Below are 27,931 nucleotides of genomic sequence, written 5' to 3' on the forward strand. Positions count from 1 at the left end.
ACAGAATAGGAAGCGCCCTCAGTTCGAACGTGTCTTTTTAAGCGGTGGCTGCATAGACTCTTCCTCTCCAGATCCTGCTGTGTCGATGCAGGATGACACGCGGTCATCACCGCTGCCGCCCCCGTCTACGCCTGTCTTCACCTCTTGTCGAACGGCTTTCGCAACAGCGCGCCGCTCCCAACACACATCGTCGAGGCCGCCAGTCGCTGCAGTTTGACGAGATGCCCGTCCTCGCCCAGTTGCCGGAACAGCGTAGCCCAAAAACGCAAGGGGGTAAAACAGACGGGATGCTTCTCCGCTGGAGTGCTGCTCCGCCGAAAAAACCGTAATAGAAACCAAGCCCGTCCACTCATCCCACAGAGAGCTAGGATCACCACCGATGGCAGCCGCAGCGACAATGCACCTCTTCACCCACTGCACAGCCCTCCGATAGAGGCTGGCCTGCGCCTCGGACACGGCGGAGACGGAGGCGACTTCACATCGCAAGCTAGCAGAGATACGATGAAGGCAACGTCCGACGATCCCAATAATAGGGAGCACCAGGTCTTTGTGCTCCTGACGCGTACGGCCACTGGGTTCCCGCTCAGATGTGTCCCACGCATCACACATGGCCAGGGCCGCCTCCACAAGTCTCTCGATCCGCTCCGTTGATCGATCAGGGCACTGCAGCATCATCATTGTGTCATACAGAATCAGCTTCAGCTCCGCCTCCACCAGGAGCGCGCGCTGCTGCACGCACACATCGTAGTCGGCGTGCGCCTCCTCCCATAGCGCGGTCGCGTCAAACAAATCATTCAGAAGCGCGCGGCAAAACGTCTCGGCGCCGATTTCCTTCATCCATGAGTGCGTGGCCGCTGCCGCCGTGCCCCGTCGCGACTCACGCCTTTCCGTCTTGGTGAAGGCAGTGGTTGACGCGTGGTAGAGTTGCACGCAGTGCACCACCGAGTAGAAGACGGCGCGCAGTTTATCCACGCTAGTAGCGAGCACATTTAAGTAGCCCAACTGCGCCTCGGCATGCGTACACACCGCCGGGTCCTGCAAAGCAGGCTGCTCCGTCACCAGAGCCCACGTGAGGCACACAGCATGGCGGTCAAGCAAAAACATCCACAAGTCTGCGTCGTCTGGAGCAGCAAACATATCCGTCACGGACCACCGGTGGTGGGAGCCGATGTACGTTGCAAACCATTGGTGCAGCAGATACAGGTAAAACTGTGTCTGTGACCCATTCAGGCCGCGCCACGGGCCGGTAGATGCGGACGCCTCGCCGTGGTCCTCCATCAGCCGCTGCATAAGAAGCCCCAGCGCAGGAAGGAACCCCTGTCCTCTCGGAACCTTCATAAGAACGCTCAGCAGCTGCTCCTCTAATTCCTTCAGCCGCGCATCGCGAGACGCGGACGAGGCTTCCAGCGTCCCACCCACGTCTGTGGGCTTCGTCGTGTCGGTGAGACGTGTCATGTGGACGTGCAGGGCAGACGCTGCACTCATCCAGGAGGAGCTCAGCGTTGCCTGCCCAACGGCGACAATATCCTCGACTTTATGCTCATCAATCTCGCTCTCCTCATACTCACGGAGCAGCTCAGGCAGTGCAACAGATGGCACCCGCAGGTCTCGCTTGAATGTCCGCCTCACGAGCATCTCCACAAGAGGCTCGGCAGGCTCGCCGAGGGCGGGCAAGACTGTTTCGCTGAGCCACAGCCGCTCCACCCTCCCGATCAGCGGGTAATCGGCGAACAAGTGTGCCGATTCAGCGGAGAGACGCGCAAAGGCTTGCAGAGGCTTCGCCAGCGCCGCCTCCTGCTTCGCCAAAAGGGAAGCTGCGCCAGTGGCCATCACAGATGGGAGCCCTGACGCAGCGCTGTCGGTATGCTCCAACACAGCGGCAAGCCCAGCCTTTGCAGCGCCAGAGCTGCCCCAACAGAGCCGCCGATAGAGATGCCAATATGAGTCGACAAGCTCCTTCTGCACCCTTTGCACGTGCGGAGAACTCGAGCTGGACAGCTCATCTGGGCAGGCACCCACCGTGGATCGCGCGCCCTGCTCGCTCAGTCCAGCAAGCCACTGCTCCCAGCGAGTCAGCGACAGAGGCACGCAGCGCGCACTCGCCTCGTACACGGCGTGGTAGTGCCGCAAACCTTGTGCGCGCCCACGGACCGAAAGATGCTGTTTCTCTCTCTGTGCCTGCCAGAGGCTCTCCAGCGCATCCAGTGTTGCGTACACCGACGGGATGGACAGCGTCTGCGTGCCGTTCTTGACGTAGTCGCCGCCGCACGCGAGGAGCGGTGTGATCTCCGTAGCGGAGTTCACGTGCTGCAAGGCAGCCATTTTTCGACGCGTGGTGTGTATGTATGGGTGTGCCTGCGCCAAACGCTGCGCCGGCGCACCTTCTGTGGAACGAGGAGGGTGGTGCCTCCTGCGCTGGTGTCGGCTACTCAGGGCAGCAAACTGCGTCTCCTTTTGGAAAATAGCGCCAGAGAGGGAGAGAGAGAGGGAGAGGTGGGGGTGACAAGAGAGAGGGAGCGTGAGGGGATACGACGAAGCACACGTTTCTGGAGATCCTCGGTGCTGAGCAAGCAACGTGGTCGACAGGGGGTGAGGCGCACACAATCGCGAGGGCACATGCAAGTGGTAGCACCAACACAAGAACCCTACATCAGCACATCCCTTCTCTTCTGTTTCAGTGCACAGATGCACGTACGTCTTCTGTCACTCGCAGAGATGACGAGCATCGAAACCGTCAATGAGAGAGGAGCGCGGCACACATGTGCTGTGAGAGAAGCCGGCCAACACACAAAAAAAAACATACACACACAGAAAGCAAGAGAGTATTGGGCAAGAGTAGAGACGAGTCTGATCGGCGGCCCTGGTTCCAATAGTTGGCAAGCAGAGCATAAACCAATACACGTCGACGAAGGAGAGCGGGACGAAAGAGAAGGAGAGGCACAGCAGGAAGGAGTAGGCGTGAGCACATTCGACAGAACATGTGGGTCTGTGTGTGTGAGTATGCGAGGGGTCCAACAGCATGCATGTATTCTCTCCCCATTTCTACGCGTAGAAGCAACGGAGGAGCTTGTGGACTTCAACACACAAGTTTTGTCGCTCGATAGAATCACCGACCCTGATAAGGAGATACAACTCGGTGAGTGATGTCTCAGGGTCCCGTGCACCCCACCCCCCACACTCTCTCTGCCGGAAAAACAGACAGACTCCACTCAATCCTCCGCCAAACGCCGAACCACCTGTAGTTGTGACACGGGCAGGCGCCTACGACGTAAGGGGGCGGGGGAGGAGGGGGGCCTGGGCGGTGTATCGCTGCTGACGTCGGCGGCCAGGTCCGGGACGGCGTGGCGTCGCCGCGACCCGCGACCGTGCCGGCACGGTGGCGCCATCCATGCGAGTTTAGGCGGCGTGCCAGCGTGACTCGGACGTATCCCACCCACGCACCCCGGCCCTCACATAGCTTACTAGCGTTGTTGGGGAGGCTGAGTGCCACCCTCGATGGGGGAAGGGAGGGGGATGCGCCCGGGGTGGCGACGGGGGGAGGGGGCATGACGGGCGCGGCTGTGAGGGGCCCTGCGGAGCGGGCCTCTGGGGGTATAGTTGGAGGGAGAGTCCCTGCCTCGGATGGCTGGGTCGGCGCATTACTGTTGCACGTGTTTATTGTTCCTTGGGTGCGACGCCTGGCGGGCCATCGGACAGGCTGTGCTGAGTGGCCTTGAACCAGTGTTCTGCGGGAGAGAACTGGACACGGTGAAGCGATTGCACACATATATCTTCACTGTCGCGTCCAGGGTCCTATTTTGATCCCCACGCAGTGCGCATGATGCAGATACTGCGAAAACGGATGTTATCAACACGAAAACAACGGGGCTCCTGCGGAGCCAGGCCTGGAAGCTGCGCAGAAGCGTATCTATAACAGTGTGCAGACGTAGATGGCTGACACCCATGTCTTGTGCAATGGGGCGAAGCCGAAGGCTGCGACATGCATTGCGTGCAGGCGTGCCGACGGAACACCAACGCTTCATGCCCAGAGGCACTCGCACCGGCACGAGCACACAGCATTGGATGAAGTTGTTTGCGAGGATAGAAGGGCTGCGCGCACCGACACAAAACGTCAGTGTATCGCTGCCGCTTGTATGTTCTGTGAAGGTAACCTTCGCTCCCCATGCATCGGTAGATTCTATGAAGTGAACACGGTTCTCACCCCTTCTCTTCACTGTCAGCTGCTCTTCTCACCGCTTGCACGCCATCTTGGAGAAGAAGTCCGACAGCTTCATCTGCATCTTGGCAGGCTGCGTTGCGACGGAAGAGGGTGGAGTCTGGACAACAGTTTCCTCGCGAGCCGAAGCAGACAACGTCGGCGTAGGACGCGCTGGCGGGGAGGCAAACGGTGAACCACACGGATGCTCCGGTGAAGTCGAGACGACCGCCTGCGAGGACCTTTCATGGGGTGTCGTCAGCACGGTTTCCAACGACATGGTCGACGGCAGCTCTTGCTGCGGCGATGGGGAAGAGAGGGACCGCGCTGCAGAGACGATCTTCGGCTGCGTGCTGCTGGCGTCGATGCGGCCGTCGCAGAGCCGTGCTAGCGATGTCCTCTGCGCCACCGGTGTTCGGAAAACGGCCGCCCCAACGGCCTCATCTGCTGAACGCTTGAGGCCGACGACGCTGCCGTTGCGGACGAGAGCGACCTTCGTCTTGCCGCACAACAGCGCCTCCATCTTTTCCATGCCATCACCGCCCCTCAGAGGCAGGGTGACGAGTGCGCCGGCAGAAACAGGTGAGCGCTCACGGTGTCGGGTCGCCGCCGCTGTCGACGGCGCGCTCGTGGCGGTTTTGCTCGACGGCGCAGCGGCGCAAAGTGGCGTGAAGTCAGTCGTCTCTGATGCGCTGTCCAAGACGATACGCGCCCCCGGTTGCGCCGGCTGTGGAGGGGCATTCGCGGTCCCTACAAAGACCTCCTCGTCGTCAAGCAAGAGCGCCATGACGGGAGGGAGGTCGGAGGGGCAGAAACGAAAAGAACGCTGGCGATGTGTGCAGCGACAAAAACGTCGAAGCGATCGGTGGCGCGCAAGTCGCAGCTTCACAAGAGCAGGCTTGGGCACGTCTGCCGGCACAAGAAGAAAAAATGAAGAAAATGGATAGGATCGGCGAACTGCAGCATGGCCGGAAAGGGAACATATGGGTAGAAGATAGTCACCGATGAGGGGGGAGGAGGTCGGATAGCAAGAGGGCAGGAAGAGGCGGTCGTGTAAACGCGAACGTTGATGTGAGCAAGACAGGTGGGCTCGGCACAGACGTCTCGCCTACATGGCTGACAGGCATAGAGGCAGGACTACGATTTTCTTTGTCAGCATGCCGCAGGTCTCCAGGAGAGGACCTTCTCACGAGACAGCATAGCCGACTTCATTGTTGCTCGTGGGCAGCAACTCCGCAGAGCACCGCCATCCGGCTGTGAATCTACCTGCGTGCTTTCTGATAGCCGGTGGCAATCCGAGAGTGATAGAGGACAAGAGGAGACGATGAGAACGAGCGAGTGAAACAGAAAAGAAAAACAGAACCGGAGCGGGTGATGCTCCTTTACAACGCTTGCCTGCGCGCATTCTTGTGCTACACACACACATACACACGCACACACACATACACAAACACAAACACAAACACATCTAAAGGAGAAACAAACCGGCAATGCGATCAACGCTGTTGAGCGTCGGCCACGTCACCTGCAATGCCGTAGTGCGTTAAGAAGATCTAAGCGAAAAACGGAGAGGGCAGCAAATAAAGAGAGAAGTCAGGAGAGACAGTGTCGTCCCAGAAAGTCTAAACTGACGTGGAAAATTTACAGGGATGTATACGTACACCCAGGCGTGTGTCTAGCAGCAGAGGCACCAAGCACATTACCATACGGAAGAGCCTCATTTGGCCGCTCTCTCGTTCTCTTTCTTCTCACCAACCCTCCCTTCGAAAGCTCGAGTAAGGCGAGGGCGAGACAGAGAAAGGGATGGTGTCACGATGATCGTTATGGCGCGCCAGGTGAGGCGCCTGAGGGGGCAAAGCCTGCAAACTCTGGTGGGGTGCTAAACAAGAAGCTCTCTTTGTTGGCTTTGCGCACATCGGAGTCAATGGCACAGGTGGAGGCATCGCCGATGACATCACTGCCCACAGCTGCCGCGCCACCACCTCCGTTCAAGCCCTGCGTTTGCTGCGACGACGGGGTGGACTGTAATGCGCTCGAGAGGGCCTGACAGTTGGGGTTGATGGCGTGCTGCTGGGCGAGCAGCCTGCTTGTCTCCACGAGAGATGCAGTCCACTTTGCATGCACGTCGGGGGATGTCAACCCCTCAACAGTTGCTGCAGTGACGGCTGTCCCGAGATTGTCCTTTCGGTCCGCACCGCGCTTGAACTCGAACCCAGTCGTCAGCCGCAGCGGGTCCACCGTCACGGTGTACTGCTTCTTCGCGTTCATGTTGAGCTTCGCCACCACGCGGTAGATCTCCGCCTTGTAGAGGGCAAGGAACTCATCCGACCTGTCCGGTTGCAGCGCCAGCTCCGACAGCTCCGCCGCCACAAAGTACTTGGTCTGCAATGCGTGGTTGATGCGACTGAGATGGTGGCGTAGTTGAGCCGCCTCGCGCGGAAGGACGCGAATCTCCTTGAAGGGATCGACGTCGCTTCGATAGCTTGACATGACTGTGTGCTGCGAGCCCGACGCACGCCACACAATTCAGCGAGACAAGGATTGCCCGCTGTTCGCTTGCACCTAGAAGATGGTAAAAGCGTGTGAGAGCCAAAGACGATTGAAGCTACCTCAACGCTATCTTTGGGGGTCCTCTTCCTCGTTGAGATGGACAGCAGAACCACATGTGCTCGGGAAGGGAAGGAAAGAGAAGAGGTGCGGAGGAAGAAATGTGAGTAACACAAGAGTGCTACCTCATTCTTGTGTCGTGCAGCATCACGTCTGAGCGGAGACAGCTGGCGTCACTCCACGATCGATCCGGAACACTTATGGACCCTGAAGACAGACAGGGAGGTAGCCATGAGTGCTTGCTCATGCACCAGCAGACGCAATGACTGCGCTGCTGTGCAGCTGCAGAAGCATCTGGCCCGCACGGGATGCCGCTGAGCCGGGATAACAAATCGTATGCGCACGCCGCGTACATCCTTTTGCATCTCCATATGTATATGCATATATATATATATGTATGTATGTGTATGTGTGTGTGTGTGCTCGTGTGCCTTCCAGCGCACGTAATGGAGGCGTCTGTATCCCTCTCAAAGACTCGCAAGAACCAGGATGATCGAACAAGCATCGACAACGCGCCCTCGTGTGCGGGTGCTCGCCATCTTCTACGCAAACTGCCAAACATGCAAAGGCCGGCCGCGAAAAGAGAGTGTCGGTTAAACCAACACAACGCGGGCCTCAGACACCATCAATCAGGGACAGACACGCTTAGACACACACATACACGCAAATCGAAAAAAAAAGAAAATAAGAAAACTGGTCACACCGCTTTTTCTCCCCGTCAAGCCCGATGGCAGTCACCACCACCACCACCACCACCACCTCCCTCCCTTCCTCCGCCCCCCATTTCCCCCTGCCAAAGCGACAGCCTCGGTTGCTTCATGCGTGCGATTCCCGGATTGTACGCAGATGTGTGCGTGCGTGCGCGTCTGTCAGCGTCACCATCTGCGTCTGCGTGTAAGTGTTTGCAGGTGCAAGAGCATCGCCCCTACCGGTGTTAGTAGTCGCATCAAATGCCGCACCGCCTTTGACGGACTCGCCACCCTCAGTGGGCTCTCTCCCAACTATCGGCTATGCAACAAGTCATTGCACGAGCCCCACCTAATCTGTACGCCAGGGATGTCGCTCGTCATCATGACAGCAACTACGCCACACTACCTCGCAGCCGTCCTTCTCCCAAAAGAAAGAGCAACAACAAGTATAGAAAAGATAGTCGAAGGTAGTCAAGTAGAGGCAGCACGAGAGAACGCTCAGGAGCGCTGCGTGATGGAGACACAAGCACGCACGCACATGCACACATACATACAAACATACACAAAAACACGCAGGTGGGAGACCGTGGGTGCGGACAAGGGGTGCGGAATAGGGAGAGAGAGAGAACAACAACGGGCAATAATACTAAAATGGCAGTTGGGGTACAGGAGCGTGATGGTCGACGAAAGAAGCGAGAGGAGCAACCTCTACATGGGCAAAGCTGGCAAGGAACGTCGCAAAAACAAAGGCAACTGCTGATGTGTGTGTGTGTGTGTGTGTGTGCGTGTGTCTGTGTCTGTGCGTCCATGTGTCATGGTGTCGGTGTTTGGAGAGGGGTGGGGCAGGCTATACTCTGGCGAAGAAGAGGTGGTGCACCAAAACGAGCGCACGCGCCATGAAGTGCACCTGGATCAGTAGCACCGCCGGGCGCTTGTCGCACGTATATGCTCGTGAACGCTGCGTTTGCCTTCCGCGTCAGAGAAGAGACGGGTGTATGGACGTCACACGAAGAGAACAGCCAGCGTTGCGCCCGACACGCTTGCTGCACCGAGTGGCTATACACATCCTCCTCTCCCGCTCCACGTTCCCGTCGCCTCGCCTTCCCTCTTGCTCAGCGAAGATCCATGAGTACGTCACTGGGGGTCACTCTTGCGCTCAAAGACGTACACAAGGCGACCGTTCTTGTACGTGTAGCAGAACCGCTCGCCACCTGGGGCGATGGCCACTGTAAGTACCTTGTTCGTGAACGGCTCCGGTATCGCCTCCTCTGGTATCCCCATCCCGCAGTCTTTCTCTTCGATTGTTTGCGACGACGGCCGGGAACGGTGCGGCGCCGCTAGCGTCTGCGACCAGGCGTCGGCGAGCGACTTCTCCAGCTCCTGCACCCTCACCACCCCGCCAGCGACGGCGTCCCGAGGCTCGACGAACGGGTCCGCGCGGTAGTGGACAAGAGAGTTCGCCAGAGTCAGCGACGAGTGCAGCGGCTGCCACACAGCGACAGCGCTGTCGTAGAGGCCTGTCACCACTGTGCCAGAAATGTCGTCCACTGCGACGGGGAAGCGATCAAAGATGGAGTCGTTCTCGTACAGTGAGTCGAGGTACTTGGAGACGTAGTTCATCACGGGCATCATGGCGCACGGCTGATCCGGCTTGCGCAAGTCCCAGAGCTTCAAGCTGAGGTAGTCGCGCGTGACAACATGGTCGGGGCCCAAAAAAGAGGCGCCGGAGATGCTGCAGAGGATCTCGTCGTACGCCTGGCAGCTAAATGGGTTTTGCTGGGTCGTGAGCTGCGAGGAGATGGCGTATTTGCGGCTCTCGCGTGATGGCGGGTCGCGCAGGTCGCCAATGTTGAGAATGCCGGAGCTCCGGGTCAGCAGGAACAGCGAACTGTGTGTCGGGTGAAAGGACGACGCGGTGACGAGTTCCTCCACCTCGTCCAGGGCCCCCGACGGCGGCCGAAGGTCCGCGATGCATGTTGCCTTCGTCGTGTCCGTCGCCTCGAAACTCCACCAGAAAACTTGCAGGTCCTCGACGCTCATGAACGTCTCCCCGTCCGCGGAAACACTCAGCGCTTGAATGCTATTGGCCACCGGACCAAACTCCTTGATGGGCAGAATGGCCGGCTGTGGTGGCAGGCGCGCAAAGTAGCGCGACCCAGCAAAGGTCTTGCCGATCACCTCCTCCATGCCCGCGAAGGCGTTGAATGGACTGAACCCCTCACGGCGCACGTGAAACAGCTTGATCACCCGCTCGTTCGCGGTGAGGTAGCTGATCATGCTCGGCGAGCACCGCTGGCGCACAAAGCTCAGACACTTCACGTACGGCTCCACTGCGACGGAGGTGAGGGCATTGATCGACTTCACGAACGCCTTGTGCGAATGCCGCCGCAGCACCTCGCGGCCACGCATGTCATGGGTAATGTTCTCCGTCGCTGCCGAGTCTAGGCTGCCGCAGTTGTTGGGCGTTGCGCTGGTACCGGTGCCATCCTCACTGCTGTATTGCAGAGAGCCCCGCGTCTTGCTACAGCCGCCGTATATTAGCCCAGCCGGCAAGGTGCGGACTTCATGTTGCTGCATGAGCGACTTGCTGCGGCGAATGGAGGAGTTGTAGGTGTCCGCCGTGCTCACTTCAAAATATTCAATGTGGCCGCTGTAGTCGCCTAGGCACAGGCCCAGAACTGGGGCACCGCTCATAGGGTCCAACAGTGTCGCCATCGCCACCACACTCACAGACTGTAGCGCGCTGTACTCTCCATCGGTCTGCAGCGGCACCCGGAAGGATTCAGACAGCATGTCGCCCGACTCGTTCAGAAAGCCAGCATTGTCGAAGGAGGCGTTGAAGGCTGCTTCGTCGAAGCAAGGGCTCGGGCTGTTGCTGCTACCTCCGTAGCCGCTCGATACGTTACCCATCAGGGCGGCGGCAGAGGCACCGGTAACAGCGGAGGAGTGACTAGTGGATGACCGAGGATCCGACGCGGACACCCCGGCGGCGCCGGGGGCAGTAGTGACGTTATCTCCGTCTTCGCAAACGGCTGGCGAGGACGTCCCTCTCATGACCTCCGTACTTTTGACGGCGTTGTGGCTGCCGAAGCGCGGCTGCGGAGATGGCTCCTTCGGATCCACCGGCAACGTCATCGGTTCGCTGTGTGCCTGGCCCTCCGCCACCGTCGCGCCTTCAGCCACGTCGGCCTCATCTCCTGCGTTCGGATACTCCAGTGGGTAGTGCAGCTTCTGGTAAAACTGAAAGGTCGTCGTCGCACGGTGCACCGTGCCGTACAACCGCTGCTCGACGTTGTGGATGTGCTCACGCACGCTCTGTGGAGCCCTACCTACGCCGTGGACGCCGGCACGGTGCCCCGACTTCCCTGCACCGCTAATAGGGCCGCCAGCGCGAATGGATCGAAGCGCGGAGCGACTTCCACCCGACGCGGCCATCATCATGAGATTCTGCTTGGTTTTTCCAGGGGTGCGCTTCGGTGACGGTATCACCGGCTCGTTGTAGCCGCCGCGCTCCGGCACCTCGCTCTCCGCCCGCGAGCTGCGAGCGGAGCGGTCCTCGTTTGGGTCATTAGCTGGCCCGCGGTCAGGCACTTCACTGCCAGCGCGTGAACTACGATAGGACGCGCCGGCGTCGCGACGCGTAGCACTACTGGGACTGGCTGTCACCGACTCCCGCTGCGGGACCTCGCTGCCGGCACGAGAGCTTCGACAGGCAGCCATTTGCGCGTCCTGCAAAGGACCGCTGAAAGGGGACGCTGGCCCTTGCTCCGAGCGCGCCTCGCTGGAGGCGCGAGAACTACGCAGCGATCGGAGCTGTGCCTGCTCTCCGGTGGGCATCTCCGGCGATGGGGAGAGCTTCGGATGCACCTTCTCCACCGCCTTCCGTGGCTCCATTTTCGTAAGCATAAGACAAGCGAGCACGGCAGGTGGGCGACTTCACACCGACGGAGAAAGGGCACAGCGTGTGTAGCTGCAAACGACTCGTGGCACCAACACACGCGACAGCTCTGAGAGGTGTGGTAGGTGTGGAAAAAGGGTCAAGGGAGGTGAAGGGCAGGGTACCTGAAGGCAAACACTGATGTGCTTGTGGAGAAAAACTAGTGGAAAATACGAAAAAAAAAAACAAAGAAACACCACCGCGCTCACACACGCAAATGCCCGCAGGAAAGTCCCACACAGGGACGGAGAGAGATAGTGTGTGTGAGTGTGTGTGTGTGTGTGTGCGTGTGGGCGCGTGTGTGTCATACAGCAAGTGAACGAATGAAGAGCTGAAAGGTGCAGAGGATGAGGGGATTGGGTGGGTGTAAGTGGGCAAGAGATGATGAAGGGTGCTGTGTGGCTATGTTGTGCCAGTGGGGCTGGGGGGGGGTATCGGATTCACGTGTGTTGGGAGACGTGTGCGTGTTTCTAACCGCATGTGTTGATAAGTGCGTGTGCCAAAAGCAATCGGTGATGATGATGAAAGGGTGGCGTGTGATTTCTTCGATTCAACTGTTTATGTGTTCCGGAACTGGAGGCGGTAGTGAGCGGCGGTGGTCGTGTGGTCCCCATACACACCCATACACCACACAAAAAGAAGGTGACGCCACCAAGAGAGAATGAAAGCGCATGTTGGTGGAATCGGACGAACAGTGAAGATTGCGGGACGAAGAGCAAGACGCATCAAATAGAGGAGGACGAAAAAGGAGTAGAGAGGAGCGGCGGTCTAGCCTAGCCCTTTTTGTGCACATCTCCTTTGGTGGTATCCGGCACGTGTGCCCGAGCTATCGGCATCCAGAGCACGAGTCTGTGAAGGCACAAAGCGATCGGCGCCGTTGAACAGGGGCTCCTTCTGCTCGGTGAAAAAAGATCTGCACCTGCACCGCTTGCTGTCGGACACGTCAATGAGAAGACGCGCTTCGCGCAGAGTACGGGGGGGGGGGCAGCGACTCTGCATCAAAGAGCTGCAGAGGCGGTCGTGTCCGTCGAAGAGGAGCGGCACAAGGAAGCATCCGCCCTCCCCCATCGCCAAAATGTAGAAAAATAAGTAGGGGCATACCACAAGGTGGAGGTGGATCACATGCTGCCACTCCCCGCAGAGGAAGGAAGATACTCGACAGGTACATATTCAAATGACCTACACGTTTCAAGTGAATCTTTCTCTATATAGTGCTGAAGCACTTTTCACTTTCCGCTTGTTGTCCACTGGAACCAGGTTTCCTCCTGATGGTGTCTATTGGCGCACTGCAGAAGGCCACGAACGAAACCTCCACAATGTGGAGCGACAGGTCATGGTGTGTGCGAAGAGGTGAAGAGATGCGACCAGAGAGAGCCGGTTTCGGTGACTCTCTCTCTCCTCGCCACTCTTCCTGATGAACGACAGTGAGCAGGAACAGGCAGACGCACATGAACAGAAACGCATGCTGGCTGCCGGCGCAGTCGACACTGGTGCACACATACACACAGAAAGAAAAGCAGAAAGAGAAAGAATGAGGGAATGACGGAGGGGTGTCGTGCAGTGCGCCACGTGGGCCCCGGCAAGAGGAATGACCCTCTGTTTCGTTCTCTGTCTGATTCTTTCTCAGAAGTCTGCAACGTCTATGAGGATAAGTCTACACTCCTGCACACACTCCGCCTTTTATGGCGAACACAACGACACGCGAATCCACGGAGGCACAGGCGAGCGCTGCACACGGTCCAGGAAGGAAGACAAAGCACTTCGCCCCGTCCGTTTGCCGCAGACCCTGCCTCGCCCCTCTACTGCGTGCGCCGATTTCACTGTCCCCCTTGCGAGGGTCACCACTGAGTTAAAACTCAGCATCCTGCTGTCGCAGCACGCCGAAGCACTTCGCCATTTTAGCAATGTACGCCGGCTTCTTTGTAGTCTGCGGACGGAAGGTGCACACATCTTCCTCTGCCTGCTGGGCCTCCTCCGCCTGCTCCTTGCGTTTTGCTTCAAGCAACTGACGCTTCTCGAGCAGGTAGGCCTGGTACGGCTGGTAGTTGCGAGGGTTCAGCGTAGAGTGGACGCGGGCGTTGTACTTCACATTGAGCGTTGGCTGAAACGTCAGCCCCTCCACCTCTTTCGCCTCCGCGCGCGCTTTGGCCTCCTCGCGCTGCTTCGCCCTACGCTGCTCATCCGCGTAAAGCCGCTCGAAGAAGCTCTGCTGCTGCACGGCGGGGGCCTGCTTGTTGGCGCCCTTGCGACGGCGATCCTCCTCCCTGAGTGCGCGCGCCGATGGTGATATATTGGGCTTGAAGGTGCACGGGTCAACGTACGGCGAGGCATGCTGCTTCACAAACAGCGACGCGAATGGAACGCGCTGCCGCTCCCGCTGTGCCACAATAGAGGACGTCTCTGGGCCCAAGGACTCGTTTAACAGCGACCTCGAAACCATATTCTGCACCAGCCGCGCGCTTGCGTTTGTTGTCCTTGGGGTGAAGACGGGGGTCATCTGCTGCTTCAGCTCACGCACCGTTCGCGAGCGGTTGAAATAGTACGCATTCTGCCGTAGCAGGAACTCGTCAAAGAGGGCAACGCGGAAGCTCTCCTCGGCGCGCGTGGCCTCTGTGCTGTCTGCCGGCGACCGCGCCGTGCCCCGGCGATCAGCCCCGCCCCCCACTTCTGCATCACCGGCTTCAGCATGTTGCCCGTGCATTTCCGCTTGGCGCCGGGAGTGGTACTTCCGCTTGGCCTTCTTCTCCTCCAAGAGCGCCACGGCCATTGGCGACATGTACGATGTCTGCAATACCGCCACTGGTGCTACAGCGCTGCCTGTCATGCGTGACTGAGTGGGCGATGACGACGCGGCAACCAACCGTGGCATAGCTATCGCTGCAGTGGCTTCCTCCCAGTCTGTCTGCAAGATGGTGCTCATGAATGAACTGAATGTCTCGCGCGAGCGGGCCGCGCCGCCGCTGCGGGCGCTGCGAGGCACGCGTCGAGCAACGCCGCAGCGATGTCGCAGTAGAATCAGCTCCTCTCGCGTGAGACGGCGGTACTCCATTTCCTGGTCAAGGAGTTGCCGACGTGACGCCGCCGCCGACAGCTCCGCTGGATAAAGACGCTTGTACACAGACTGTAGAGTTGCTTTCAGTGTGGAAGGGTCTAGAGATGCCTGCTGGGAGTCGGTTCGCGCCGACCTGGGGCGCGTTCCGGCTGCCTGCGCCTCCGCTCCATCCTCCTCTTCCTGTAGCGTTCTCTCCAACTCCCGCTCCTGCGCAAGCCGCACCATGGCCCGCGTGCCAGGCGAGAGAAGCGGTTGGAAGGTGCACTCCGCCATCTCCTTGGCCCGCAGCTCCTTCTTGAGGCGCTGCTGCCGCCACTCCGCAGGCCGCGTCAGTGCCGTGTTCTCGTGCGCAGGTGTGGCCACCGACGCCTCCGTCACGGAGTGCTCTGCGTGCGCCAGGGGCTGGCGCTCCGAGCAGCGCCACCTGTTCACCCGCGACGAGTCCCAGGATCTCGGCACGCTCTCTGTAGACAGAGGCACCTTCGCATCCGCTTGGAGACCGGAGCCGGCGCCACCGCCGTCGTCGGGATGGAGAACGACGCCAGAGCGCACGAGCCACTGGCCGAAAAGCGGCGCGCGATCGACTCGATTCGCGCAAAGGCTCTGAGGCGGGTGCTGGCACGCACTTGCAGACATCTCGGTGGTAGCGGTGGCGTCGATGGTCACGCGATCACAAAGGTCGGTCTCCTCCGCGGACGCAGAGGCAGCGGACGGCGCCGTTTGCGCGGTGTGAAAGCCAACCGTGGCCACATCGGCGGATGGTTCGTGCATCGCCTCCAGAGCGCCTTGCAAGCTCCACCTCCCGCGCGCGTGCGGAGGGGGTGTCGTCGTGGCCAAGCTAGCAGGAGGGGTTTGCAGCATCGCCATTGCCGGCGGCCTAGCGTCTGGTGTGCCGTACAGGTCTGCCAGAATCGATGGCACGTCTTTCTTGATGGGGCTGATACCACTCACATCGGTGCTCAGCGCTGGGCGAACGATGAAACGACTACCGCTGAGACTTTGTATCGCCATCGGCGTTGCCGCTGAGCCTGCTGTTTGTTTCACCGGCGTGGCAACCTTCTCGCTGAGCGATGCATGACTCTCGCCCTCGCTCAAGCTGCCATATGCTGCCGGCTCCTTTTGTGATCGTGATAGCTGGCCTACGGCGGCAGCGTCGCCGATCCAGGAATCACCGAGAAGCGCGCCAAGTATGCTCGCCGCCGTCTTACTCTCGGCACGGGAAGGGTCTCGCGTCTCCGACTGCTTTGCTCTCTCGCCGGAAAGGGGCGCCTTTGAAAGATCCTCGAACGAGTCAGACGGCTGCAAGGCGCGATCACGACTGATCACCGCATCTGATGGGGAGTGCAGCACGTGCGCCTTCCCGGGTTCACGTTGCGCGAACAGGCTCGACGATCGACGCTCAGGGGCAAGGGAGGCGACGGTCCTGGATGGGTGATCAAAGTTCGCGCGCAGTCGCTCCAGCGCCGTCTTGCGTGTTGCAGCCCACTCGCTTGAGTGAGCATGCCGCAAGACTGCCGAAGAGCAAGCCGCAGATGGCGCTACTGCTGACTTGGCATCTCCGATGCTGAGGTCGCTGCTCGCAATCGACGGTCGCCCCGCCGACTGCCGTTCCTTCTTGTGGCGGGCCGCCCACACGCCCACCGGGGTGTTCGACGAGGTGTCCTCAGAGACCGCATCCGTGCCCTGGCGAGCGCGCACCACCTCCTGCGCCTCCCCATCCGCCTCGTACGGAAACACTGCCGGGCCATCGTCGACGACGGGTACAATGGCTTCGATTGTAGCGTCTTGCTCGGCAACAGCCCCACTCGCCGCGTCGCTCGGGTCATCTGCTGTTTCCGCTTCGTGGAAAGAGCGATCCTCGCTGCCACCATCATCGTCGCTATCGACGCGATGAAAGGTGTGGATTCGCGGCATACCAGGCGAGCCGGCGCTTGTGTCCCTTGCCGTGGACGATATCGCATCCGTGTAGGAGGCCAGCTGCTGCGCCGAGTACGCGGTGAGCACCAGGGCAGCTGTGCGGCAGTCTTGAAAGGCGCTGCTAGCCAGTTCGTCGACATAGTCACGTGATTCAGCACTACTGCTTTCGCGGCTGTGATGGCGACGTGCGTGGGGGTCTGTAGGTGGCTTCCGATGCTGTGTGGTCAGCTTTTCCCTTGTTGCATTCAACTGCGAATTCTCCTCCTCTTGCGGTAGCACCGGTGACGCCCTTGGCGTTGCAGAGGCGGAACTGGAGGTAAGCCAGTGCGACCTAGGCGGTGATGTGGCCACGATAGGGTTCGATTCGCATTTCAACATGTTTCCCCCTGTGTCCTGTGCACTGGGCTCCATCTATGCAGCCGCGATTCAAAGCAAGAATCGAAGAATGGTTTGACCGTGTGTGTGTGTGTGTGTGTGTGTGTGTGTGTGTGTGTGTGTGTGCTTGTGCTTCATGTGCAGTTTATCCACGCCCAGACGCTCTTGGCAGCTGAGGAGCTTGACTTCCTCTGCACACAAAGTGTTCGCCAGCGCAGTTCGCGTCTTGCGTCGATGCGGACGTACACGGCTGCCCCCAGTAGCACCCTCGCTGCACGTCGGCTCCGTTTGTGAGGCAGGGTAGAGCGAATCGATGCGAGCACGACCAGATGCGTAAAACCGAGAGAGAGGGAGAGAGAGATTCAAAGAGGTGTCGCTGAGTAGCTCACGGCGACGCAGATCCTGAAAAAAGAACCAAGGAAAACAGGGCACACTCGCGGGGCCGGAGTCTACAGCGATCGGAAGCGAACGTTGAGGCGGGTCAGCCACCTACTTGATCTCGTCCATCCGCGGCGCCGTCAGAGCAACTATGATGCACTCGACTCTTGGGTTCAGATTGGCCTGCTCGGGCCTTTGTGGTCTCGATGAAAGGGAGACTCGCGTGCAGCAAACGATAGCCGGACTCACCACCAACAACACACAGGAAAGAGCGAGCAAACAACATCGTCGACGTAGTCATTGTGGTGGTCAGAGGCCGAGGCGCAAAGGGGGCAGGGCGAAGCCGAGAGACCCAGCGATGAGCGGATAGCGTCCTCCCGGATACAATGCTCAGGATCACCACAGCGTACCCATGCTCACACGTGGAGCAGAAACGCTCGCCGAGAAAATGACGGCGGAGCAGCAGACACGAGCGGGGAGGGGGGTAGGGGGCGCGCGATACAGATGGTGATTTGAGGTGCCGCAAAACAAAATTTTGACCTCGACAGAGTGCCCAGCACATCAGCACATGCCGCTTCGTCGATCCGACACGAGGCCAGTAGCAACACGGCCACACGAGCTTTCTTTAGAGGTTCACTTGACCCTGCAGCTTGTGCGCGTTGCGTCGGTGCACAAGCTCGCAGGCGGCGACGTACCGCTCAAACTGGTTTCGGGCCTCATCACATAGGCTATTCAGAAACTTGATCTTGGTCGTCTCGCGCTGCTTCAAGTACCACTCCGTGAAAAGCTCTACAAAGTCGTACGGGAAGCCCAGCTCATCCTCATCAGTCTGGCCCTCCCAGAGGTCGGCCGACGGGGCAGCATGGCGCGTGTTCTCCGGTACCCCAAGGACCTCAGCAACGAGGAGCACCTCGCTCTTGTGTAGGTCGGAGATGATCTGCACATCTACGACACCGTCGCCAGCCTTGCAGAAGTAGCCCAGGTAAAAGTCTTCGTCCTTGTTGCCGGTGCCCATGACAACCGCCGGTGTACCTTCTTGGGTGAGCAGCTGCGCCACGTAAAAGCCTGGTGGGGTGCGCATGTAGCTGCGCAGCTGCCCACGCGCAAAGGCGCCGCCCTCGATGCCGGCAGCCCTCTCTACAAGCGTGGCGAGTTCGGTGTGGAGGGCGGTTTGGTCAACAACGACCTCCGTCGCGCCGCAGGCGGCGATATTCTCCTTTCCCCTTCTCAGTGCCCAGTCACTACTGTGGATGGGCTGGCACAGTCCCACGTTTTTCTGAATGGGGCTGTTGTGCGCCCGCATTGCGTGCGCACACATGGCGAGCACGACGGCCGAGTCGATGCCGCCCGAGACACTCGTCACGCAAGCCTTCAGACCGCACCGCTGCATGTAGTCGTTCAGCTTCGCGCACTTCATCTCAATCCACGCAGCCGGGTCGAAAGCGCGGGTCCTGCGGTTCTCTTTGAGCACACGCTGGAGCTCTGGATGAAGCGGCGCCACCGGCATTGTCGTTCTTGTCGAGGCGTCTACGGAGAGGAATGCGATACTGATGTAGCGTCGTGAAGGCAGGAGAGCCGGAGGTCCCCGTGGAACGAAAGCAAGAAATCGAGAGCGGCTACGTCTACGATGATGGTGGTGGTGAGAGCTGCTAACGTCGCTCTGCTCGCGTGCAGTGTGTGCAGCAAACAAGCTCTGTGGTTGTTCGGTGGATGGTCCTCTCACGAACCCGGCGCCAGCGGGAGGTGCTGGAGGAGACAGTGACCCCAAGCACCGCGGGAGAGCGCGAATGTGGAGAGACGATGTACAAAATACGAGGTGAGAAGAGCAGAAGGGAGAGGAGTCTGTTCGTCTAGCGCCGACGACGCTGCAAGTAGGCTGCGCATTCAACGAGCGGTAAGCAGCACGTCAGCAAGGAGACCGTGGCTCTCCGGAAGTAGCGCACGTCTAATTCACCGGGCGGTACGAAAACGGAAGCCTCTGCAGCCCCTTCTCCAGCGCGGTAGCCCCTTGTCAGCCTTACCCGCACAATATGCCGCGTCTCGAAAGGAGGGAATAGGCGAGCAAACACAGGCACATCTCGCGTGTCATCCTGCTCAGCAAGGTGACGGGCCGCGTTACACAATGTGAAAACTACGCTACCACTTTTTCTGCTTTGCCCTTTTCCTCCTTGCTGTTGCTTGCACAAAGCATGTTCCACGTAAGGGTGTATCGGCATGTATTTCACCCCGCATGCGCTGCAGGGAACGTTGCCTATAAGACCACACACGCACACCATTTCTCGCTTACGATGTTCCACGTGCGTGTTGCGCTTAACGAGAAGATCACTACATCAGGAAAAAGAAAATAAGGAGGGGGAGTACAGGGCGAACACTCGCACACACGCACATGCCTTGCAGCGATCGCAAAATATGTAAAAAAAAGGAAGGAGAGGAGAAGATGTATCAACGAAGACCTCAACAAACCACAAAAGAAAAGTGAACCATAAAGATACTCAGAATGTACAAGGCTTGGAAAGACACAGGTAAAAGAGGAGAAATAGCCAGTGGGTGGGGGGCCGAAGGGAGCGCACACAAAACCAACGCAGAGAGTGCTCAGCTCCTTGAAAGGGATGGTGGTGTGACGTCTGCTTGCCATGTCCTTGTCTGCGTTTACTCCTGTGCTGTGTGTGCCGTACATCATCTCTTTCACGCGTGCAGACGCCACTAGTGCTACAACACATACGCATCACAACACAAGACAAAGAAACCGAAAAAAACAACAACAAAAATTGCCCACGCGGAAGACCTGGAGGAGGGGAGGGGAGGGGCGCGATCGGACCTTTTGTTTTCTTTTTTTCGTTTCCGTTGTTTTACGAGTGAAGGCAACTATGAAAACATATCGGGGGGCTGATCCACAGCTGGCACGACGCAACGAGAGAGAACAGTGGCGAGGCGCTCGCTCAGTCAGTGCTGCACGGACACATGTTCATCCACTCCGGCGCGAGCGCCCCGAAAATAAGGGGACATGGGAAGCCATCATCACCACAGGATAAACACCGTACTGGCCGAATCCGTGCTGCGATTCCCAGCGTCCTTCTTTTCTGTTCCTTACGTATCAGCGTTCTCGATGGCGCGGGCGCGGCGGTGCGTCTCCAACAGCTTGAGGCGGTAGGAGTGTGCCTTGTCGGCGTCCACACTGCGGCCATTCGTGCGGTATGCTTCCATGAATTTTTCCTGGTATATCATACCCTCCAGAATGGGATCGGGGTGGAAGGTGCCCTGGCGCTCCTTCTCCTCCACGTACTCCTTCAGAATCTCTCGCTTAATGCGCTTCCCATCCTCGGTCTCCACAAAGTTCTCCATGTGCACAATCTCCGCGTTGCGAATCCACGTGTCGTCTTGAATGGGCTGTAAGTGCAGGCTGGCGAAGTCCTCCGACGGCATTGTGAGCACGCCATCCGCATGGCCAACGACCACGGGCCCCGCCTGCATCGAGTCGTTGTCGGTTGGAGCCTCCATAACACGCGCAGTGGGGAAAGGGGACACACGGCAAAGATGAAGAGCAGAAGCGAGAAGCAGACGGAGACCGCGCGGATAAAAACTTACGGAGTGTCGGTAGAGTCGCGAGGCAACGCTGCAGGGGTATGCTTCAAGGTTGAGCTGAGTTGGTCGCATCGGAGACGCGCGGGTCGATTGAAAGAGAGGGCGGGTGATGGGTGTGCGAATCCCGCATGACAGATGCGCCGTAAAAAGAAAAGAGCAGAAGGGGAGTAGTGAACAGGCACAAGGAAGGCGTCGCGGGAAATTACATGGAAGCGGACGTTGAAGTCCGTGGCCGTGGGGCCAGGTGCGGAGCCTCGCGAAGGGAAACGGTGAAGGCGCAGTTCCCATGCGCGACTGCCACCGGACAGCACCAGTGTGTGCGTGTGTGTCTCTGCCTTGAGGGAAATGCCGGGTGAGAAGCTCAGTGAATGGCACACGACACCACGTTGCCTGTGCAGCTCCATGAGATTGCGCCGTCGTCCCCCTCCACACACACGCACACACACAAACACGCTCTCACAAAAGGTTTCTCTCTCCCCCTCTACCCCCCCCCCTCCTTTGTTTTTTTTTCTGTTGTTTTGTACTTGTGTGTTGCCGAACCCGAAGAGACCGCCCCTGCTTTCCTGCCGGTTCCCTGTCTGTCGCTCTTTTTCTCGCCTTCCTGCCGCCGATATGAGCAAGCACATCACGCTTCTGTCTTCTTTGTTTATTTGTGCAAACAATATACATACAGATGCATATGCATATATATATATATATATAGAGAGAGAGAGAGGTGTCTGTGTGTGTGTGTGTGTGTGCTTCTCGTTGCCATCATGTGGTTGTGGAATGAACAACGCAGGGGGAAGCAAAACAACGGAGAAAGAAGCATAAACTCAAGCACACGACAGAGAGAGACACACACACTCACATACGCAGACAACGAGAGGAGAATACACAAGGATACAGCACCCTCCCCGTTCCCCTCCTCCGTCTCTCTACCAACACCACCACCACCACCACCGCACAGGGAGAAAGATGGGTACAGACAGACAGATAGCAAGCCCCCTCCCAGAACCCCGAATACTAAAAAAGGACGCACACAAACGTCACGTGTCGAGGCCTCCCTTCTTTACGGTTACAAGAGCTGGTAGAAGCCACACGCACCAGACCGGGACAAACACAAGACGACGACATCACCTAACCGGGACACAGCCAGGCATGCGCTCACAACACAGGCGCAGAGAGAACAGAATGCTATGGCCAAAAGACCCAACGGTGAACAAGCGGACCAAAAGAGAAAGGCAGAGGACAAAAACTCGGGAAGAAGCCGACGACTGACCGCTACCGAACAAACCTTCGAACAAATTTAGGTTTTTTTCCTGCCGCGTGACGACTCTCTGCCACCATGCATGAGCCAGATCTTCCTCCAGCCCAGGACTTTCACGGGCTTGATCCGCGTGGTGCGAAGAAGCGCTATAGTCACGCGTTACAGCAATGCGCCGACTCACTCACACGAGTAGGGCCCCTTGCCTCGAACACTACCCACCTACACCCTGCTCCTCGCAGGTCGCCTCACCGCCGCTCCCTCGTGTGCCCGTGGCCACCCTTGGTGCACTCCCCTCGTGGTGTAGCTCAGGCTCTCCCCAGACCTGTACACAGTCCGAGGGCCGTGAGGGCTGGGGAGAGGGGAGGGGTTACGCTCGAGTCACGCGGGCACATCGTCCATCACATGGATGGTGCGAAAGTTTGCACCGCCATACAAGACAGGACCGCCGGCATCAGCAGCGAGAGGGGGGGGAGTGGGAAGTGGCTGCCCGGCTTCTCCATACACAGAGCGAGTGTGCTGGACCGTGACGTACGGAGCACTGCAGTAGCCCCCCTCCCCCACGCCTGTTATCGGTGTTCATCAAGGGGTCGAAAACACCGCCGAAAACACAAGAGAGAAGAGACGCAGCCAGAGCACTACAGTTCAAGTACAGACACACGCAGGATAAAGAACGAAAAAGACGCAGCGGAATTCTCAATGTCGAGCGAGCAGGAGAGTGAAACAAAAAGGTGCTAGAGGACGTTAGCAACAAGGGCTCGTGGCATACCTGTCTGCGTCACCTAAAACGGGCAGAGGCAAGATATGTCACGTGGAGGCCGCGAGAAGAGGCGAGGAGGTGGAGGTAGTCGTACGTGCGTGCGCGTCTGCGTCTGCTAGAAGTGAAACGGCCACTCTGTATGAGTCGCTCTCAAACAGCCGCCGAAAATATGAAGAAGACGTGTGGAAACCGCGCGCACACACACACAGAATAAATTCTCGTTAAAGTCTCAGCTGTGACTTGCCGCATTTTTCCCTGCTGCACAGCTGCGGAAGGGGACGGCGATCCACATCTGCGGAGTGCCTCGAACACCTCGCAGTCGCTAACCCTGTAATGTCTTATGCTTCTTTTTTCTCATTCCTGCCGGAGAGCCGCGACGCCAGAGGGCACCGACGTCGCCTAATTGCGTTTGTGCCAGTGTGCGCTGGAATGCACTCGAAAGTACAGAGCGTCACTGCGACGCACACCCGCCCCACACGGAAAATCTGGCACGCGCCTTCCGCGTACTGGAGAGGTCACCGACTAAGCGAGCAATGCCCTTCGGTTGCGATGCAGCATAAAAAGACGAAGAGAGGAGAGTGCGAAAGAGGGAGATGATGGAAAAGGAGGAAGTGGGAGAGGGAGGGAGGGGGTCGGTTGGGTCGGGTGCTTCACATCGCACGAAAGCGATATGGGCAAGCAGAGAAAGACACGTAGATGAATACCGAAGAAACCAAAACAGAAAGCGAATCGGACATCGCTCGGCAGCGGACATAAAGCAAAACCCACGATACAGGAAAGGGACAGATGCACACACATGAATCTACAAGCTGACTCATCCTTTCCTATGCCCTCCAGCGACAACGGGCGCCAGCGCACGAAACCAAGCCACAACACCCGCACGGCTCTATCAACACAGAAACACATACGCAGCCGCGCAGGCCGAAGGCTCCCGTCTTCTCACCTGCAAGGCCCCCTCCATAACACGATCATTATCTCAGATAATCGCACACCGCTGGCGTAGGCTGCGAGACATACATGTAGCCCTACGAAGTCTGTACGCGATCGCACTGAGTATCAGGTTCGCAGCGACGCTTCGCCTAAACACCCTTGCCCCTCACGCTGAAACCGGGCGTGGACCTGGTGGGAGACAGCACCTTGGGGTGGAAGCTCATCGCCGCAGAAGACCCATTCGGCGTGTCCTCACAGTCGCGGCTGCTACGTGCGTCCTCGGCAGATTGATGACTGCTGGAGCTACGCAAGGGTTTCGTCAACGCAGATCTGGATGGTGCTGAGGTCATCTTCGCAGAGGAGACCTGTGGCGATACCAGAGGCGACTTTTTCGGCTCCACATAGCCGACTCCCTCTTTTCTATGGTCCGATGCTGCTGTTTTGTCAGCCGCTGCAGTGCTTGCCTTCCCTGCAGTGCCAGGCGTCAAGGGTACGCCGTTGGACACCTCCAACACGGCGGCCTGCGAGCGATTATCATCCATGCTGGAGACGGTGCCGTCGTCGTCCGCCACAGTTGCGGATGCGGCTGGCAGACGGGGCGACACCATATGTGGCGAGCCGGTGGTGGTTGCCTGAGCTGTTTGAGCACCGCCTTGAGGACCGCGCTTGAACTTCACGATGACAACAGACATGTTGTCGCAGCCGAGCCGGAACGGCTGCGGGGAGAGACAGGCATCCATCAGCTCCTCACAGATCTTCCCAAGTGGCACACGCTCCTGGATGCGCGGCCGCACAAAGTCCACGACCTGCTTGCTCGACATGATATCCCAGATGCCGTCGCACGCCAAGACAGCGAACTCGTCCTTGTCGCGATTCAGCTTCGTGACCCGCACCTCCGGCGCACTCGTCACCGCCTGCATCTCCCACGACACCTGCGTGTTGTTTTTGAACATAAAGTCGCCGATGGCGCGACTCAGAGCCAGCATACCGTTCACACGGCGGTTCAGCACGTAGCAGCCGGCGCGCTCGATGCGCATCTGCTCGGATGGCAGAAAAGGCTTGTGATCCGTGCTGAGCGCATCGACGCTGCCGTTGCGGCACATGACACAGCGGCTATCGCCGGCGTTCGCGCAGTACACGTCATCGCCGTCTAAGTAGAGCACGACAGCTGCACACCCGCCACGCTCAAAACTAGGGAGAGAGTGCAGATACTTGTCAATCGCAATAAAGCCGTCATAGAGGGCCTTCGAGATTTCGCCTTTCATGAACGCCTTTGTCTGATGGACAAACTGAAACATGTACTCGCCGCAGTACTTGGCCGTCGCGGCCCCGCTGTGGCCATCGTAAACACCGAAGAACCCACCCTTCTCGAGGAGCAGCAACGTGTGCGCGTCCTCCATGGAGCGACGCCATCCTTGCATGCTACTTGAGCCGTACTCCAGGAACTCGTTCTCCCCGCTGACGCTCTCCTTTTCCTTCATCGGCTCGCTCATAATGTCAGCGCGGCGCAGCAGTTCATCGAAGTTGGGCTGCCCAGCGTTTCGGATCACCCACGCGAGCACAATCTGCAGCAGCTCCAGCCATCCCATTAACCATCCGCCGATAAGAACGGTGAGGCCCACAATAATGCCATATGAATAGTAGCCGTAGCCCGTGATTGCGGTGAGGGTAATGAAGAGCAAGATGGAGCGGACAATGTAGGTGCGCCGATCACGCGCCTGCTGCTGCAGCATACGCGTCATCTCCACCTGCTGCGGACTCAAGTACTGCATCTGCTTTGCGGAGAACATCGGATGTTTCGCGGGAGGTCGTCGCGGCGGAGCACGCTTCAGTGGAATCATCACGAAACACCAGCCAAACAGACACCAATTCACACCTGGCGCGTGCGGAGAGAGGGGGTGGGGGAGAGAGAGCGCCGAAAGCAAAAAAAAAACAAGAGGAAAAGAAGGGAACGTCAACAGCCGGCTTTTCAACGGACCTCGCAGCTGGCGAGGCTCTTTTCTCCAAGGCGATCCCACGAGGCGTGGGTGTATAACACGGTTTGCCTCGAAGAGGCACGCGAGGGAGATTGGGTGAAGTTAAAGCAACGCACCAGCTGTTGTCTCTTTCTGCTGCGGTTCGCAGAAAGGGGCAAATCACTTGAGGGAGTGGGCGAGGTGCAGACAGAGGGCCCGTTCAGCAGCAGAGAAGCAAGGACTCGAATGATGAAAACGCAGAGAATCGATCCGGGATACCTCTGGCAACTATCGCCTTTCCTGGCTCCAACACAGCGGGCCCTCTTACACTCAGACGCACACACCCACAGAAAACGGCGGTATGTTTTGCTTCTGCCGCGTACAGATACACAGTCGAGCGCGTACAAGGAAACTGTTCACAACAACAAAAAAAAAGGAGTAAGAGAAGGAGGAGGGGGCGGGAAGGAAGAGCGCCCACAGTGCAGAGGGGCGAGATCCAGCAGTTGACAGAGAAACACACGCTTTATGTTTATACTCCCAAGACGTGTGCATCCAGACACGGATCGCACAGGAGAGAGACGACGGGAGAGTTGGCTAATGTCCGCGTGCACAAAAAACAAACAAACATAAACAAAAAAGGGAGGAAACCCCGAAAAATAGCGCACTGGAATCGCGAGGGTTCGCGTGTCACCCTCGTTACCCCTTTGGCGTTCTTGCGCCCTTGTGCGTCCGCGATGGTGGCGCGGTGTCTTCTATTCGCGCTCTGTGCTGTAAAAGCAGGGGAAAAACAACGCAGCAGCCCCCCCCCTTTTTTTTTTCGCTTTCCCTTGTACGGGGCCCGCACCAGAGAGCGGTAGGATGAAGCAAGGAAGGCGGGAAGGGCGGGGCGGCAAGGACAGTCGAGCTTACGGTGATCGACAGGTGTGCACGAGAGACGCCCACGCCGATGGAGATGCCGCCCTGTGGAAACGTGGGAGCACAGCAACGGACTGACGAAGCAACGCGGCGCACGGTACTCTGGCAGTCTAGACGATGGAAGGGAAAAGGAAAGTATCGGTAAACTCAAGGCGTCTTTGCAGGTGAGGAGCACAAAGGGAGCGAGAACGGTCTCGTCGTTGGCTTGTGCTGTGCTGTGTGTGTCTACAGGAAGCCGCGTGTGCCTCATCCGATCGCTAGCCCTCCTCGCTTTTTTTTTTGCTCTGTTCACTTCTGACTAAGCGGCTCTCTTTCTGAACGGCGCCACGACGTCCGCGGCAACACGTCCGAGCAGCAAAGGCACTATATACAGCAATACCTGGTTGTTCTCTCTCCCCCTCCCGCCGAAGAAGCGACAGAAACGCCAAGATACGCACGCAGCGCACAATGTAGAATGAATTGTTGTTGCACCGATACCGCACACGCGAAATTGGGGTGGACAGAAGACGCGAGAACAAAATAAACGCATGTATACGCGCGTTGCCACCAGTGAACAAGACGGGAGATGGTGGTGGAAGGGCCCCACAGAGCACACGCGAACCAACCAACCAACAATGGGACGAAGCAGCGGCGGCGAGAGCAGCAGCGCACACCCATACAGGACTTAGGTGCCGCCATGCACGTGGGGAAGGGAGCAGAAGAAGAGAGGTCAGCGGGTAGAGGAATCCGGCGTGCGGATGGGAGAAGTGTGAGGAGGAAGGCGTAGGAATCGGGAGTCATGCACACAGGAAATATGCACACACACACACAGGAGAGAAACGCCAAAGGGGAGGGGGTGATGAGGAAGCATAGCGAAGGGACAAGTGGACGGGTGCACTGGCGTTTGCAAGTGCCATTCATTGCAGCTGGCAAAGACGTCGAGGTCGACAGGGAGACGACACAGTGCCGTGTCAGCGATGCAGGGATGCATCCATGTGTCTTTACCAATGAACACTTGACGTCATGTGAAGGCGGCGTCGACACACGGGGTTACCGGTTCACACGTCAGCTCTCATGAAGGATAAACCGCCCCCAAGCGTGGCAGTTTCTTCATTTTCTTTTCTATCTGCCCTCTTGTCGCCCGCCGTCGAGCACATCTGCATCGAGCACGCTGACGCGATCACACACACACACACACACACACGGAATTCAAACAAGCAAAGGACTTGCATGCAACCACCTCGACTGATGCAATGGCCACGATGCCCACCCTCCTCCTCCTCCTGCTCCTCCCTTCGAGGCCATACGCAAATTTGGGCAGAGGAGGGGGCGGAGGTGAGGCGGTGCCTTTAAACAGTAACGGTGACAGAACAGTACACACGCACAAGCGAAAGAGATCGAAGTCAGCGCTAAA

General features: G+C 58.4%; 8 protein-coding genes across 8 annotated transcripts; all 8 read right to left on the reverse strand.

The window, feature by feature from the left end:
* Positions 1 to 18: 18 nt before the first annotated feature.
* Positions 19 to 2,322, reverse strand: LMJF_32_1620 (conserved hypothetical protein; the record flags this gene model as incomplete). The annotated part of the gene is made up of 1 exon (XM_001685427.2): positions 19 to 2,322. One exon carries the CDS (start codon positions 2,320 to 2,322, stop codon positions 19 to 21), a length of 2,304 nt encoding a protein of 767 aa, XP_001685479.2.
* A 1,907-nt stretch (positions 2,323 to 4,229) lies between these two features.
* On the reverse strand, positions 4,230 to 4,982 carry LMJF_32_1635 (conserved hypothetical protein; the record flags this gene model as incomplete). Its single annotated transcript, XM_001685429.1, has 1 exon — positions 4,230 to 4,982. One exon carries the CDS (start codon positions 4,980 to 4,982, stop codon positions 4,230 to 4,232), a length of 753 nt encoding a protein of 250 aa, XP_001685481.1.
* A 1,034-nt stretch (positions 4,983 to 6,016) lies between these two features.
* CPC2 (putative chromosomal passenger protein) lies at positions 6,017 to 6,685 on the reverse strand (the record flags this gene model as incomplete). The annotated part of the gene is made up of 1 exon (XM_001685430.1): positions 6,017 to 6,685. One exon carries the CDS (start codon positions 6,683 to 6,685, stop codon positions 6,017 to 6,019), a length of 669 nt encoding a protein of 222 aa, XP_001685482.1.
* A 1,940-nt stretch (positions 6,686 to 8,625) lies between these two features.
* LMJF_32_1650 (conserved hypothetical protein) lies at positions 8,626 to 11,397 on the reverse strand (the record flags this gene model as incomplete). The annotated part of the gene is made up of 1 exon (XM_001685431.1): positions 8,626 to 11,397. One exon carries the CDS (start codon positions 11,395 to 11,397, stop codon positions 8,626 to 8,628), a length of 2,772 nt encoding a protein of 923 aa, XP_001685483.1.
* A 1,880-nt stretch (positions 11,398 to 13,277) lies between these two features.
* Positions 13,278 to 16,775, reverse strand: LMJF_32_1660 (conserved hypothetical protein; the record flags this gene model as incomplete). The annotated part of the gene is made up of 1 exon (XM_001685432.1): positions 13,278 to 16,775. The coding sequence occupies one exon, from the start codon at positions 16,773 to 16,775 to the stop codon at positions 13,278 to 13,280; it is 3,498 nt and encodes a 1,165-aa protein (XP_001685484.1).
* A 1,000-nt stretch (positions 16,776 to 17,775) lies between these two features.
* Positions 17,776 to 18,657, reverse strand: LMJF_32_1670 (putative NAD+ synthase; the record flags this gene model as incomplete). Its single annotated transcript, XM_001685433.1, has 1 exon — positions 17,776 to 18,657. One exon carries the CDS (start codon positions 18,655 to 18,657, stop codon positions 17,776 to 17,778), a length of 882 nt encoding a protein of 293 aa, XP_001685485.1.
* Positions 18,658 to 20,237: 1,580 nt separating this feature from the next.
* On the reverse strand, positions 20,238 to 20,648 carry LMJF_32_1680 (conserved hypothetical protein; the record flags this gene model as incomplete). The annotated part of the gene is made up of 1 exon (XM_001685434.1): positions 20,238 to 20,648. The coding sequence occupies one exon, from the start codon at positions 20,646 to 20,648 to the stop codon at positions 20,238 to 20,240; it is 411 nt and encodes a 136-aa protein (XP_001685486.1).
* A 3,169-nt stretch (positions 20,649 to 23,817) lies between these two features.
* Positions 23,818 to 25,509, reverse strand: LMJF_32_1690 (putative protein phosphatase 2C; the record flags this gene model as incomplete). The annotated part of the gene is made up of 1 exon (XM_001685435.1): positions 23,818 to 25,509. The coding sequence occupies one exon, from the start codon at positions 25,507 to 25,509 to the stop codon at positions 23,818 to 23,820; it is 1,692 nt and encodes a 563-aa protein (XP_001685487.1).
* Between the last annotated feature and the right edge of the window lie 2,422 nt (positions 25,510 to 27,931).

Source organism: Leishmania major, chromosome 32, assembly GCF_000002725.2.
Source record: "Leishmania major strain Friedlin complete genome, chromosome 32".
Lineage (NCBI taxonomy): Eukaryota > Euglenozoa > Kinetoplastea > Trypanosomatida > Trypanosomatidae > Leishmania > Leishmania major.